Source organism: Pongo pygmaeus, chromosome 11 (genome assembly GCF_028885625.2).
Source record: "Pongo pygmaeus isolate AG05252 chromosome 11, NHGRI_mPonPyg2-v2.0_pri, whole genome shotgun sequence".
In the NCBI taxonomy this organism is placed as follows: domain Eukaryota; kingdom Metazoa; phylum Chordata; class Mammalia; order Primates; family Hominidae; genus Pongo; species Pongo pygmaeus.
The window spans coordinates 36,722,617-36,735,445 of record NC_072384.2 but is presented as its reverse complement, the minus strand read 5'-3'; the positions used below and the strand labels follow the sequence as shown (position 1 = coordinate 36,735,445).

The following is a 12,829-nucleotide window of genomic DNA, read 5'->3' as shown; positions in this document are numbered from 1 at the left end:
GAGAAGAGATATTCCTAAATTTGGAAGTCCCTAATACAGTCTTTTATTAGACTATGAATATGTTTAGAGAGTATGACTTGTTAATCTTTATAAACTGATATATAGGAAAGTGCCTGATGAAAACTAGATGTTCCATTGATATTTTTTTAAAGTATAAATGAATCCATGAGCAAATGAACTACTATTCCCAATGGATCCTTCCAGGTGACTTGGACAACATGAGCTCCTCAAACATTTTCAGTAGCTGAATTATCTCTTCAAATGAGAATTCATCAGTAAGCCCTTGTCTCCAGCAACTGCTAAATAGGTTGGAATTAGAAAATACAACATACTAAATAAACAAGATATAGCAAATATGTGACCTGGAGACAAGGGGATGCCCAATACCCTGTAAAAAACAAACAAAACAAAAGTAAAAGGAAATACTAATTCTATATAATGTTGTTCAAGGAAATACTCAAATCCCATATTTGCTTTCTTCATTGTAACATTTTTGCTGACAATATTTTGCCTAATAGTTTTCCAGATAATTCAATTCAATATAATTCACATAAAGTCCCCTGTGTAGATATTACACACAAGGAAAATAAGAAAATAACACTCTGTGAATGCTTCAAACCCTTGAGCAAAGTTTCAAATTGTTTTTCACTTGCACATCTTTCAGGAGTTTAGTTTCAAAAACATGACCGCCTTCTTAACATATTCTGGTAGGGTAAAAAACAGCCCAAAGATTTTCAGGTTTTATTCCTTGGAATGTGCAAATGCTACCTAACAAGGTAAAAGAGATTTTGCAGATGTGATATTGAGATGGTAAGTGTGGTGTTACGATTTATATTGGTGTTCATCCAGGTTTCCTGGCTTATAACTCCCATAGTCCTTGATACAATCTTTTGTTACAATGTTGGGTGTGTTAGGCCTCAGGAAACAGAATCTCTCCAACCTTCTCCTACCCTCCTTTCACCTGCTCCAAGGCAGGACTCTAATCTTCTCCAAAATTTCTGATTGTGGGTGTTAAGACCCTCTTATATCCTGTGGAAGGAATGCTGACTTCATGAAACTTCCATAAAAACTCAAGAGGACCAGGTTCAGGGAGCTTCCAGATAGCTGAACACATGGAAATTCCTGGAGGGTGGTGTGCCCAGGGAGAGCATGGAAGTTCTGTCCCCCTATCCCCATGCCCCTCTTGTCTCTTCATCCGTATCCTTTAGAATAAGCCAATAAATGTAAGTAACTATTTCCTTTAGTTCTGTGAACTACTCTAGCAAATTAATCAAACCCAAAGAGGGAGTCGTGGAAGCCAGTTGGTCAGAATTTTCAGAGGCCCAGAGTTGCAACTGGTGCCTGGAGGTACGGGAGGCAGTTTTGGGGTCTGAGCTGCCAACCTGTGGGATCTGATATTATCTCCAGATAGACAGTATTAGAATTGAATTGGAGGACAACCAACTGGTATCTGCTGCTGGGTGTGTGGGGGAAAAACTCCCACACATTTGGTCACAGAAGTATTTTTGTGTGTTGATGATTGGTGTTGTGGTGGTGTGTGGGCAGAGGATAAACACAGTCAGGGTGTTTTTCCCTGCACAGAAAAGTTATCCTAAATTGTCCACATAGGTCAGGTAGTCGTAAGTGTTTTTATAAGAAGGAGTCAAAAGGTTTGCTGCAGAAGAAGAACCCAATGTGAGACTGAAGCCAGATGTTATGCCACTGGATTTAAAGACACAGGAAGAGGCCATGAGCCAAGGAATGCTAAGAGTGCAACTCTAAAAAGGGGAAAAGGCCAGGAAAACCTTTCTTCCAAAGCCTTTGGAGTGAGCATGGCCCTGACTACACCTTGATTTTGACCTAGTGAAACAGATTTTGAACTTCTTACTTACCTTCAGAACTGTGAGAGAATAACTGCATTGTTTTATGCCACCAAGTTTGTAGTTTTGATAAAGTAGTCATAGGGAACGAATTCACATATGTAAATGAAAATTAGTTATTCATAAGCATAATTTACAGTATATGTTTTGTGAGCCATTATTGAGTATGTGTGATGTGCTGACACTTTGCCAGCTGTTTGTGATGACAGAGTGATGAAGTGTTCATGGTCCATCTCTCAGGAGGCACACAGCCCTCTGTGGCAGCATGGGTTAGCAGTAAGATAGGTATAACAGGAGAAGTATATGACCAAGAACATATATCTTGCTAACAAACATTAAGCAGGCAAGCTCCACTCCTAGTGGGTTCTAGGGGTTGGGGAGTGGGGAAAGGGCTGCCGGGCAAGACTACCTGTGGGTTTTCAAAAAGGGTGACATTTCTAATACAAGTTCAGAAAGGTTATTAGGAGTCAACTAGAGAATTAAGCTGCAAATTAAATTAAATTAAAGTCAGAGCAGGAAGAAAGTAGATAGGTGCAGGAGGAAAGTAGATAGGTGCAGGAGGAAAGTAGATAGGTACAGAAGGCAAAAGACTCCTGCCAGCAAATGGTGTTTATTGAGATATTCTAGAACCCAGGACTGGAGTTCAGACTGGGGTGGATGAAAGATGAGGCTTCGGGATTCAACAAGGTTAAAATCAAAACCACAGTAGGTATCATCTCACTCCAGTAAAAATGGCTTTTGTCAAAAAGACAGGGAATAACAGATGCTGCTGAGGATATGGAGAAAGGGAAACCCTCATACACTGTTAGTGGGAATGTAAATTAGTATAATCATTATGAATAACAGTATGGAGGTTCCTTAAAAAACTAAAAATAGAACTACCATATTATCCAGCAATTCCAGTACTGAGTATATATCCAAGAGACGTAAAGTCAATATAGCAAAGGTATCTATACTCCCACTATTTTCAATAGCCAAAATATGGAATCAATCTAAGTGTTCATCAGTGGATGAATGTATAAAGCAAATGATAATGACAGGAGGCAGACAAATCCTAGGCAGACAGGGACAGGTCTCCAGTGAAATCTGACCTTCAAGCTGAAGACAGTCCTGGGTAAATTCTCGGATCAGATTGAGAACCTCTCTGACTGTGTGCTGTGCTTTCCACCAATTGATCCCCGCTCTTCACCTATTTTACATATACCTACCCTTTCCTAATTGGTTTTCTACACTGTTGTGCCTACCTTTGAGTGGTGGCTTTGTTTTAGCCTCTTTTTGCATACTCAAACCAATCAGTACACACTCCCCATTCTGAGCACATAAAAGCCCTGGACCCAGCCACACTGAGGGAAAGATGACCTGACTTCAGGTGGGGGGCACCTTTGCATCCCATCTCTGCAGAGAGCTATTTCATCACTCAGTAACATCATTCTCTGTCCTTTTCACTCTTCGATTATCAGTATATCCTCATTCTTCTTTGATATAGGACAAGAACTCAGGACCCACCAAAAGTGGGGGCTGAGAGCTCAGTTGCAGTGGCTGTGGGATAAGCACCAGAGTACAAGCCAGGCACAGCCTGGCAGGCTGAGTAGATGGGGTGTCTTCTGCAGCAAAGCTGGCAAAGGGACCAATAAAAATCCTGCATCAAAAATGTGATATAGCTGGGCACAGTGGTTCATGCCTATAATCCCAGCACTTTGGGAGGCCAACATGGGTGGATCACTTGAGGTCAGGAGTTCAAGACCAGCCAGGGCAACATGGTGAAACCCCGTCTCTAGTAAAAATACGAAAATTAGCTGGGTGTGGTGGCAGGTGCTTCTAATCCCAGCTAATCAGAAGGCTGAGGCATGATAATCACTTAAACCCAGGAGACAGTGGTTGCCATGAGCCCAGACTGCACCATTGCACTCCACCCTGGGTGACAGAGCTAGACTCCATCTTAAAAAAAAAGTGATATATATACACAATGGAATATTATTCAGCTGCTATACAGAATGAACTCCTGTCATTTGCAGCAACATTGATTGAACTGGAGGTCATTATGTTGAGTGAAATTAGCCAAGCGTAGAAGGACAAATATCACATGTCCTCACTTATATGTGGGAGCTATAAAAGGAGATGTCATAAAAATAGAGAGTAGATTGGTGATTACCAGAGGCTGGAAAAAATAGGAGGGATGAAGAGAGGTTGATTAACGGGTACAAATATATACTTAGGAAAAAATAAAATCTGGTTTTCAATAATCAGTAGAGTGACTCTAGTTAACATTAATGTATTGTACATTTCAAAATATCTAGAAGAGTAATTTGAATGTTTCTAGCATAAAGAAAAGATATTTAAGGTGATGAATATTCTGCTTAACCTGATATGATTATACGAATGTTTCAAATTATCAATTGTATGCAGAAAATATGTAAATCTTGTATATTGATTTTAAAAAAGGAGGGTAAAATCATGAAGGGCTTGTATCCCATTCTAAGGGGTCTGGGCAATGGGTTGCCCTTGGAGGGTTTAAAATCTATGAGAGTGATAATCAGATTTGCCTTTTGGAAAGATTCCTCTCCTTGAAATGGGAGAAAGGCTGGCAGGAAGAAGGACTGAGTGAGGACAGTGGATGGGCAACCACTGCAGTGAATCTACAAGAAACGTAAAGTAGCCTGAACTAAGGCAGAGCAATGGGGCTGGAGAAAAGTGGACAGAAGAGAGAAACAGCTCTAACGCAGCAATATTATATGAAGTTTATATCTATGGTCATGTTAAAACAAACAAAAATAGCAAAAGAGGCAAAATCACAACATGAAAACATAGAAACATATTCTTTATCTCGTCAGTGCAAATCTCCCTGGCCCAGACACTATTATTCTTCCCCAAGTGGTGAACTGAAGAGCCTTTCAATGTCTTAGTAAATAAACATAAAGGTGTAAAGGATTTAGGCAATGAGTCATTTGGCAAGAATTTCATATGACCAAAAGTTTCTATTTCTTTCTGGGAGAGAGGGTATAATATAATTATTCAGTCCCTTCCATGAACTGGACTTATGAAGACTGCTCATAATAGATTAATACATGTTTCCTGTCTTTGATATCCACAAATCTTTGCCAGGACATGTTGCAGGAAGTCAGGGACCCCGAATGGAGGGACCAGCTGAAGCCATGGCAGAAGAACGTTGACTGTGAAGATTTCATGGATATTTATTAGTTCCCCAAATTAACACTTTTATAATTTCTTATGCATGTCTTTACTGCAATCTCTGATCATAAATTATGAAGATTTCATGGACACTTATCACTTCCCCAATTAATACCCTTGTGATTTCCTATGCCTGTCTTTAATCTCTTAATCCTGTCATCTTTGTAAGCTGAAGAGGATGTATGTCTCTATGTCGCCTCAGGACCCTGTGATGATTGCGTTAACTGCACAAATTGTTTGTAGAGCATGTGTGTTTGAACAATATGAAATCTGGGCACCTTGAAAAAAGAACAGGATAACAGCAATGTTCAGGGAACAAGAGAGATAACCTGAAACTCTGACCGCTGGTGAGCCAGGCAGAACAGAGCCATATTTCTCTTCTTTCAAAAGCAAATGGGAGAAATATCGCTGAATTCTTTTTCTCAGCAAGGAACATCCCTGAGAAAGAGAATGCGTCCTTGAGGGTAGGCCTCTGAAATGGCCGCTTTGGGGGCAGCTGTCTTTTATGGTCGAAGCTGTAGGGATGAAATAAGTCCCAGTCTCCCATAGCGCTCCCAGGCTTATTAGGATGAGGAAATTCCCACCTATTAAATTTTGGTCATACTGGTTGTCTGCTCTCAAACCCTGTCTCCTGATAAGATGTTATCAATGACAATGCATGCCCAAAACTTCATTAGCAATTTTAATTTCGCCCTGGTCCTGTGGTCCTGTGATCTCGCCCTGCCTCCATTTGCCTTGTGATATCTTATTACCTTGTGAAGCATGTGACCTCTGTGACCCACACCCTATTCGTACACTCCCTCCCCTTTTGAAAATCACTAATAAAAACTTGCTGGTTTTACGGCTCGGGGGGCATCACAGAACCTGCCGACATGTAATGTCTCCCCTGGACACTCAGCTTTAAAATTTCTCTCTTTTGTATTCCGTCCCTTTATTTCTTAGACCAGCCGACACTTAGGGAAAATAGAAAAGAACCTACGTGACTATTGGGGGCAGGTTCTCCCAATAAGGACACTTTATATATAAAATGCTCTCTTAGGCCAGTTGCAGTGGCTCATGCCTGTAATTCCAGCAGTTTGAGAGGCCTTGGTGGGAGGATTGCTTGAGCCCAAGAGTTTGAGACCAGTGTGGGCAACATAGGGAGACCTCACCTCTACATAAAATAAAAAATAAAAAATAAATTAGCCAGTAGTCCTAGATACTCAGGAGGCTGAGGCAGGAGGATCACTTGGGCCCAGGACTCTGAAGTTGCAGTGAGCTATAATCATGCTACTGTAATCTAGCCTGGGCTACAGAGGAAACTTTGTCTCAAAAATAAATAAATAAATAAAATAAAATGGTTAATTTTGAACCTAGACCTGGAATCAGAAAAAAAAGCTCTTTTAATCACCCTGATTAATAAAGCTGTAATTTTCAGTCCCAAGCATGTTCTCCCACCTCAGCCAAAATAAATTTGTTCATATAGAGTTGTAAGAGAAATATTTCAATTATGTAAAATTCAACACATAAACAGCAAATCTAAACTTTCTAAATGCATTAATATTAAATTCACTTTTCCAGTGATTGCAAACATGTAAATATTTATTTCTTAAATCGAAAAAGAGATTCTTTTAGATTATGATTATTATTTTGCTTTGTCTTCTATCTATACCTACTTATATATTACAGTAATTTAATGAAATTATAATTGTTAAATTGCAAATGCTAAATTATATGTGGATGATATATTAATGAAAATAATTAATTGCCTACCAAATCAATTATAATTTATCTGGAATCAGATAGAAAACAGATTACATTTTCATTTCATAATTTGATGAATGAAAGCTTATTCACATTTTTGTCACTGCATTACTTGAAAAATCATTCCTTCTGTATTCTTCCATTGTTTCAAAAACAGTGCTTATCCACTAGTAGCAATGCAATTTCATTTCCTCTATTCCCAAACTACACATCGAGGGCAAAATAGAACAAGGTTTTCTGTGCTCTTTGTCTCTGTGTTACACAGGTGGCTTCTCTATGGATCTGCTTTTGTTATACACAGCTGTTCTACCCAAAGGGCTGTTAAAACATGTGCATACACTGCACACAAACTTCAGAATTTGTATACGGGCATATGTGTGTTGACTCTTGTCTAAACTAGCCTTTCCATTCATTCAGCCAACAGATACTGAGAGCCTGTGTGGGGCCAGAGCCTGTGACAGGTATTGGGGATGGAGAAATAAACATGATACAATCATGAATTTCAATGAATTTTCAATTTAGTAAGAGAAATAGAGATCTACATGGATTTTTCGAATAAAGTTAAATGTAGTGTTACAAAGAAACACAAGAGTGGAAGAAGGAGAAATACTTCCTGCAACGGGTAGCACCTGATCTTAACCCAGAGGATGAAGAGTCCCATGACAGGAGGAAAAAGGGCATGCCAGGTGGAGTACATCCTCATGGAAGTCCTCGAGGCTCCAGCTGAGGAGCTGCTACATGAAGAGACCAGGAAAGACTGCAAGCAGGCCCATGGCTTGGGCACATTTTCATGTCAGTATGATGGCTAATGGCTCCTGGCATGACAGATATCAGGTGGATAAGTCAAGACAGAATAGCATAACATCACCATGTGCAGAAGATAGCAAAAGGAAAGGAAAAGACGAGACATACTTTGGAGACAAAATTGCCAGAACCTGATGATTCAGTCATGTTTTCAAAAATATGTTTTGAGTGTCTATGAAATTTCTGACACTGTAGATGTTGTGGATACAGCAGTTGAAAATAAATAAAAGACATTTAAAAAAAGTTTCCACTCTCCTGGAACTTTACAATCGACTGCAAGGAGAGATAATAAGCACTCATTTCTAAAAAGTAAATATATAATGTGTCAGTTGGTGATTAAGTGCTATGAGAAAACAAAGACTGGCAAGGGAAATTGTATTGGCATGCTGGAGTACTTTTTTGTCCTGTTCTTCGAGAAAAAAAAAAAAAAAAAAAAAAAACACTGATATAAGAAATATGGTTGGAAGTGGCTCACCTCAAGAATCTTAATTTTGTCATGGGATATTTTGTTGCCCAATTTAGGTAGTCCCATCATTGGACCTGTTGTCACACAGATGAAGACGACACCATGCACTTTTGCATCAGGCAGTGATGGAACCCATTAAGCGCCAATAGGGGCTGACAGAACATAGAGACAAACTCCATTTTAAAGGTTTTTAAAAAATAAATTGCAAATTTAATATTTCTCCTCATTGTGATACTCCCAAAGCCAAGCAGACTTGGCTGTGACTATCTGTGGTTTGAGTTATCCATGGTATCCATTAGTATGGATAACTCAGAATTTATGGAGTTGTGTTCCCACAGTTATGTGTATCCAATAGGGCCCATATAGAACACATTATGCTTGACGAGGAATAATTATCCTCATGAAGAAGTCTCCCTGATGTCATTGTAGGGAATCCTGCTCATGTCTAAAATGCAAATGGGAGACAAAGTCCAAGTAAAGATTTAAAAGGGGGAAACACTTACCATTCTTATTGGGAGATCCAGATTTAGGTCATTATCCTGTGCCTCAGTTTGTCCATGATAACAATTTTTTTTTTTTTTTTTTTTTGAGACAGGGTCTTGCTCTGTCATCCAGGCTAGAGTGCAGTGGCACGATCTCAGCTCGCTGCAACCTCCACCTACCGAGTTCCAGTGATTCTCCCACCTCAGCCTCCCAGGTAACTGCAATTACAGGTGCCTGCCACCACACCTGGCTAATTTTTATATTTTTAGTAGAGATGGGGTTTTGCCATGTTGGCCAGGCTGGTCTTGAACTCCTGGCCTCAAGTGATCCACCTGCCTTGGCCTCCCAAAGTTCTAGGATTACAGGCATGAGCCACTGCACCTAACCTGTAATGTAATTCTTAATAGTGAGCTAATTCATATACATATATATGTATACTTAGAGGCAGGGTCTCATTCTTTCACACAGGCTGGAGTGCAGTGACACAATCATGGCTCACTGAAGCCCTGACCTCCCACAAACTCAAGTGATCCTGCCACCTCAGTCTCCCAAATAGTTGGGACCACAGATGCATGCTACCACACCTGGCTAATTTTTTATTTTTCCTAGAGGCAAGGCCTCCCTATGTTGACCAGGCTTGTCTCAAACTCTTGGGCTCAAGCAATCCTCCCGCCTGTGCCTCCCAAAGTTCTGGGATTACAGGCATGAGCCACAGTGCCCTACCCCAATTCATAGATGGATATATATATATATACATACATACACACACTAAGTCTTTATTAGTAACCATTAAAAGATTTTTTTTCCTTTGATAGACAAGTATATGTCATATCCCTAGAGGTGACACAATAAGGTATTTTCACTTGCTATTTTTTTTAAAAAACCCTTTTTTTTGAAAATATATACAGTGAAAGTAGCTTAATACAAGTATCATAAAAGTTGTGAGGCTATAGTAAATTTTGATTAAAGCACAATATTCATTTGGTGAAAGTCTCTTAGATTCCCTAATAGCTTTTGCTATGACATTGCAAATTGGTTGAATTACAAATGTCTCCTCTTGTTTCAAGATGTTTTCATTTCTAACCTGAAATGACTATTTTCTAAATTAAAAAACCCTCCACAAATTCATGCAAAATTAGGGATGAATGATAGATAACATATAGAAAAAACGACTTGCATTTGGAATAATCTTGTCAATTCTTTCTCTAAATTACATCTTAAAATTACTCTGTATTTCTTTATTGCCACCACCCTAGTCTAACCTACCATCATGTCTTTCCTTGATTAACTACAGGGGTTTCTCAGCAGCTTCCTTCCCCCTTTTAAGACAGTCTGTAGACAGTAGTCAAAAGGGATCTTTAAAATCTCTAAATTGAATAACATTACTCACCCCACTTCCAAGCTGATGACTGCAGTTAAATTATATCCATATTCCTTGGCTTGTCTCACAAGATTCCACATACTTCTTCAACTTCACCTCACACAGCTCTCTCCTCACTCTCTACTCTCAAACCACAGGGTTTTCTTTTAATCCAAAACATCTTTCCTAGCTTTTATCTTCTGGATACCCCACTAACTAAAACAACCTTGTTATGTGCTTTGTACATCTGCCTCCTTCTTACCCTTCACATCTTAGATTTATGTCACTTCGGTGAAGGTTTCCCTAAAGTCTATCAAAAAATTTTCTTTTCAGCATCCTCAGAGCTAATCAAAACTTGAAATTCTTTTTATGTATTTGTTTTATTTCTATCCCCTACTGGACAGTAAACTCCACAAGTTTCTGACTTCCCCTTAACTGTACACTGAAGTCATAGATGTCCAGGTACATAGCAGATGGTCAATAAAAACGTTTTGTTCAAATGAATGAATAAACCAATGCACACATACAAGCTAAAAAACAAAGATTAGAGCACCTTAAAATGGGTCCATTACTTTCTTGTTATGTATTTAATGTTTCTGAAAGTCAAATCACTTAAAAAATTAATGTAGACTAATCTAGGAAGCCTATATAAAGCAATGAGAGTATTAATTTAAAAGTCATTAAATCTCATTGTATAATGATATGGGTATATCTTAAATAAAGATAGCTAGTACAATGGCAATAAAGAAGAACTATCATTTACTTAGCTTGTACATTATAATTGAATTTGATTTTCTGGTATTACTGAGAACATTTATTAGTACACAAAACCTTGATGACTAAGACCAAAATCTACCCATTTGTTTCTAGACTTGTTTATTCTTTTTAAAAAACTAATTAAAAAAAAAAAGAAAGAAAAGCAGAGCAGGAAATTCAGACGCTCCATTGTAATGATTGGTTTCAGCCTGTTTCACCAACTTTCACCCCAGCTGTATTTAACCTCTATTTCTTTTTCCATACACCCAGATCTTTCAAATTCTCCCAGTTAAGGTTCAAAAACAGTATTTTCCCGGATTAACATCTGACAAAACTCTCTGAGATTGTCTCTTGTTTTTTTCCTACGGTTTTATTCTATTAACTTGGGTATACTTATACTTTATAGTAAAACTGTTGGTTTTTTTTTTTTTTTTTTTTTTTTTTGAGACAGAGTTTTGCTCTCATTGCCCAGGAAAGAGTGTAATGGCACAATCTGGGCTCACTGCAACCTCTGCCTCCCGGGTTCAAGCAATTATCCTGCTGCAGCCTCCCGAGTAGCTGGGATTACAGGCATGCACCACCAGGCCTGGCTAATTTTGTATTTTTCGTAGAGACAGGGTTTCTCCATGTTGGTCAGGCTGGTCTTGAACTCCCGAGCTCAGGCGATCCGCCTGCCTCGGCCTCTTGAAGTGTTGGGATTACAGGCATGAGCCACTGCGCCTGGCCTTTTAAAATCAACTTTTTCATTGATTTTTTTTTTTCTCAACTACATTAGAAGACACTCAAGTTCTGATGCCTTCTATGTATATGGTCAGAGCATGAAAAAACAGCATGGAACATATTTGTTTGTATTCGGCTTTGGCTTTCTCAGTGAAGTGGAGCAGCAGTGCCGACCACCAGTAAACAGGTGGCTAATAAACAAAGGTGAATTAGAGAATGAAGTGAATCAGGGATCCAACACCATCACATTCCAGATAATCATTGAGATACAGATGTATGCATTTCATCTGTCCATATTTTACGAGAGACAATGTGTTATTGACAAAGGAGAACTAAAACAATTATTATAGAGCAGAGCTATTAATTCTAGACCTGAGACAAACCTCCCGAGCTGTGTGTGAGTGTTCTCATCTGTTACTCTCCATCCATCTCCTTACCAGAGCTGCTGCAGAAGGAGGGGTCAACAGGTCTTCCATTTTTATCAGAACAGGCTACTGCTCGAAAGCGCAGGCCTTCTCCACATTCTTTGCTGTCTCCTTGTACCCGCAGTCCTCGGTGAGGCTCCCTTCTGCCCTCTGGAAGAATGCAATCTGACCAGTTTCCATAAGGTTGGGATATAAATTCATCACAAGGACATAGTTCTGTTTCCACTACAGGGTAAAGGTCAGCATCCTGGCATTTCTCCTTCTTTCTGCTTTTCCCTGTTCCAACAAGAGACATTGAGATATTAAATGCCTATCTGCTGTTTTGTTAAAAGTCACTCACACTTTTGTATTTGTAACCTTTTAGAATATTAAATAAAATAAAGCCTTTGTTTTTTTCACTCTTTTGCCATGACAGTAAATCCTGAGACAATGGAAACAACTCCCAGAACAACTGTGAAATTCAAGTTAATTTGAAAAAAGTAGAAAATGGTTTAATGTTTGAGAGTGGCATAAAATATTAGAAGATGTTTGCTACAGCTAGAGAATTCCAGTTAATTTATTTAACATTATTTTCTCTGTAGTTTGCTGGAAGAAACATACTGATAACCCTGTCCCCATTCTCCTTGACTAATGATCTCCAGGGAACCAACAAAAGCATCTAAGTGGTTAACTCCCTCTCTTCTTAGTAGAGGTCTCTTGCAATGTGATGGACAAAGTTAAACTCATTTTGGTCTCTGCCATCAGGCAGCTCTCAAACATTTATACAAACAATAAATTGAAATAAATGATCAAGTCATACTGGATAATTTAATCAGAGAAAAAGCTCTTTCATTTTGAGAGATTCTTCTAACTTAAGTATTCTGAAATATGACTTTACCTTACCAATTCAATTTGATGGACCTGTTAGTTTTGGTCCCATCTCTGAGTAAGACAATGCATGTCATTTTTCACAGCTGTAAACACTTGGTAATCATGTTTAGTGGATTCTAAATCGGCCTGTAACTTGATTCAACTTTGCTGTCAA

General features: G+C 38.8%; 1 protein-coding gene across 5 annotated transcripts in view; it reads right to left on the bottom strand.

Moving 5' to 3' along the window:
- THSD7B (thrombospondin type 1 domain containing 7B) overlaps nt 1-12,829 on the bottom strand; it is a 906,384-nt gene that overhangs the window by 254,490 nt on the left and 639,065 nt on the right. For all 5 annotated transcript variants that reach the window (XM_054478924.1, XM_063647426.1, XM_063647428.1 and 2 more), the window contains one exon: nt 11,818-12,081. In XM_054478924.1, the coding sequence (XP_054334899.1) occupies nt 11,818-12,081 (264 nt within the window). The remainder of the gene's footprint in view (nt 1-11,817; nt 12,082-12,829) is intronic.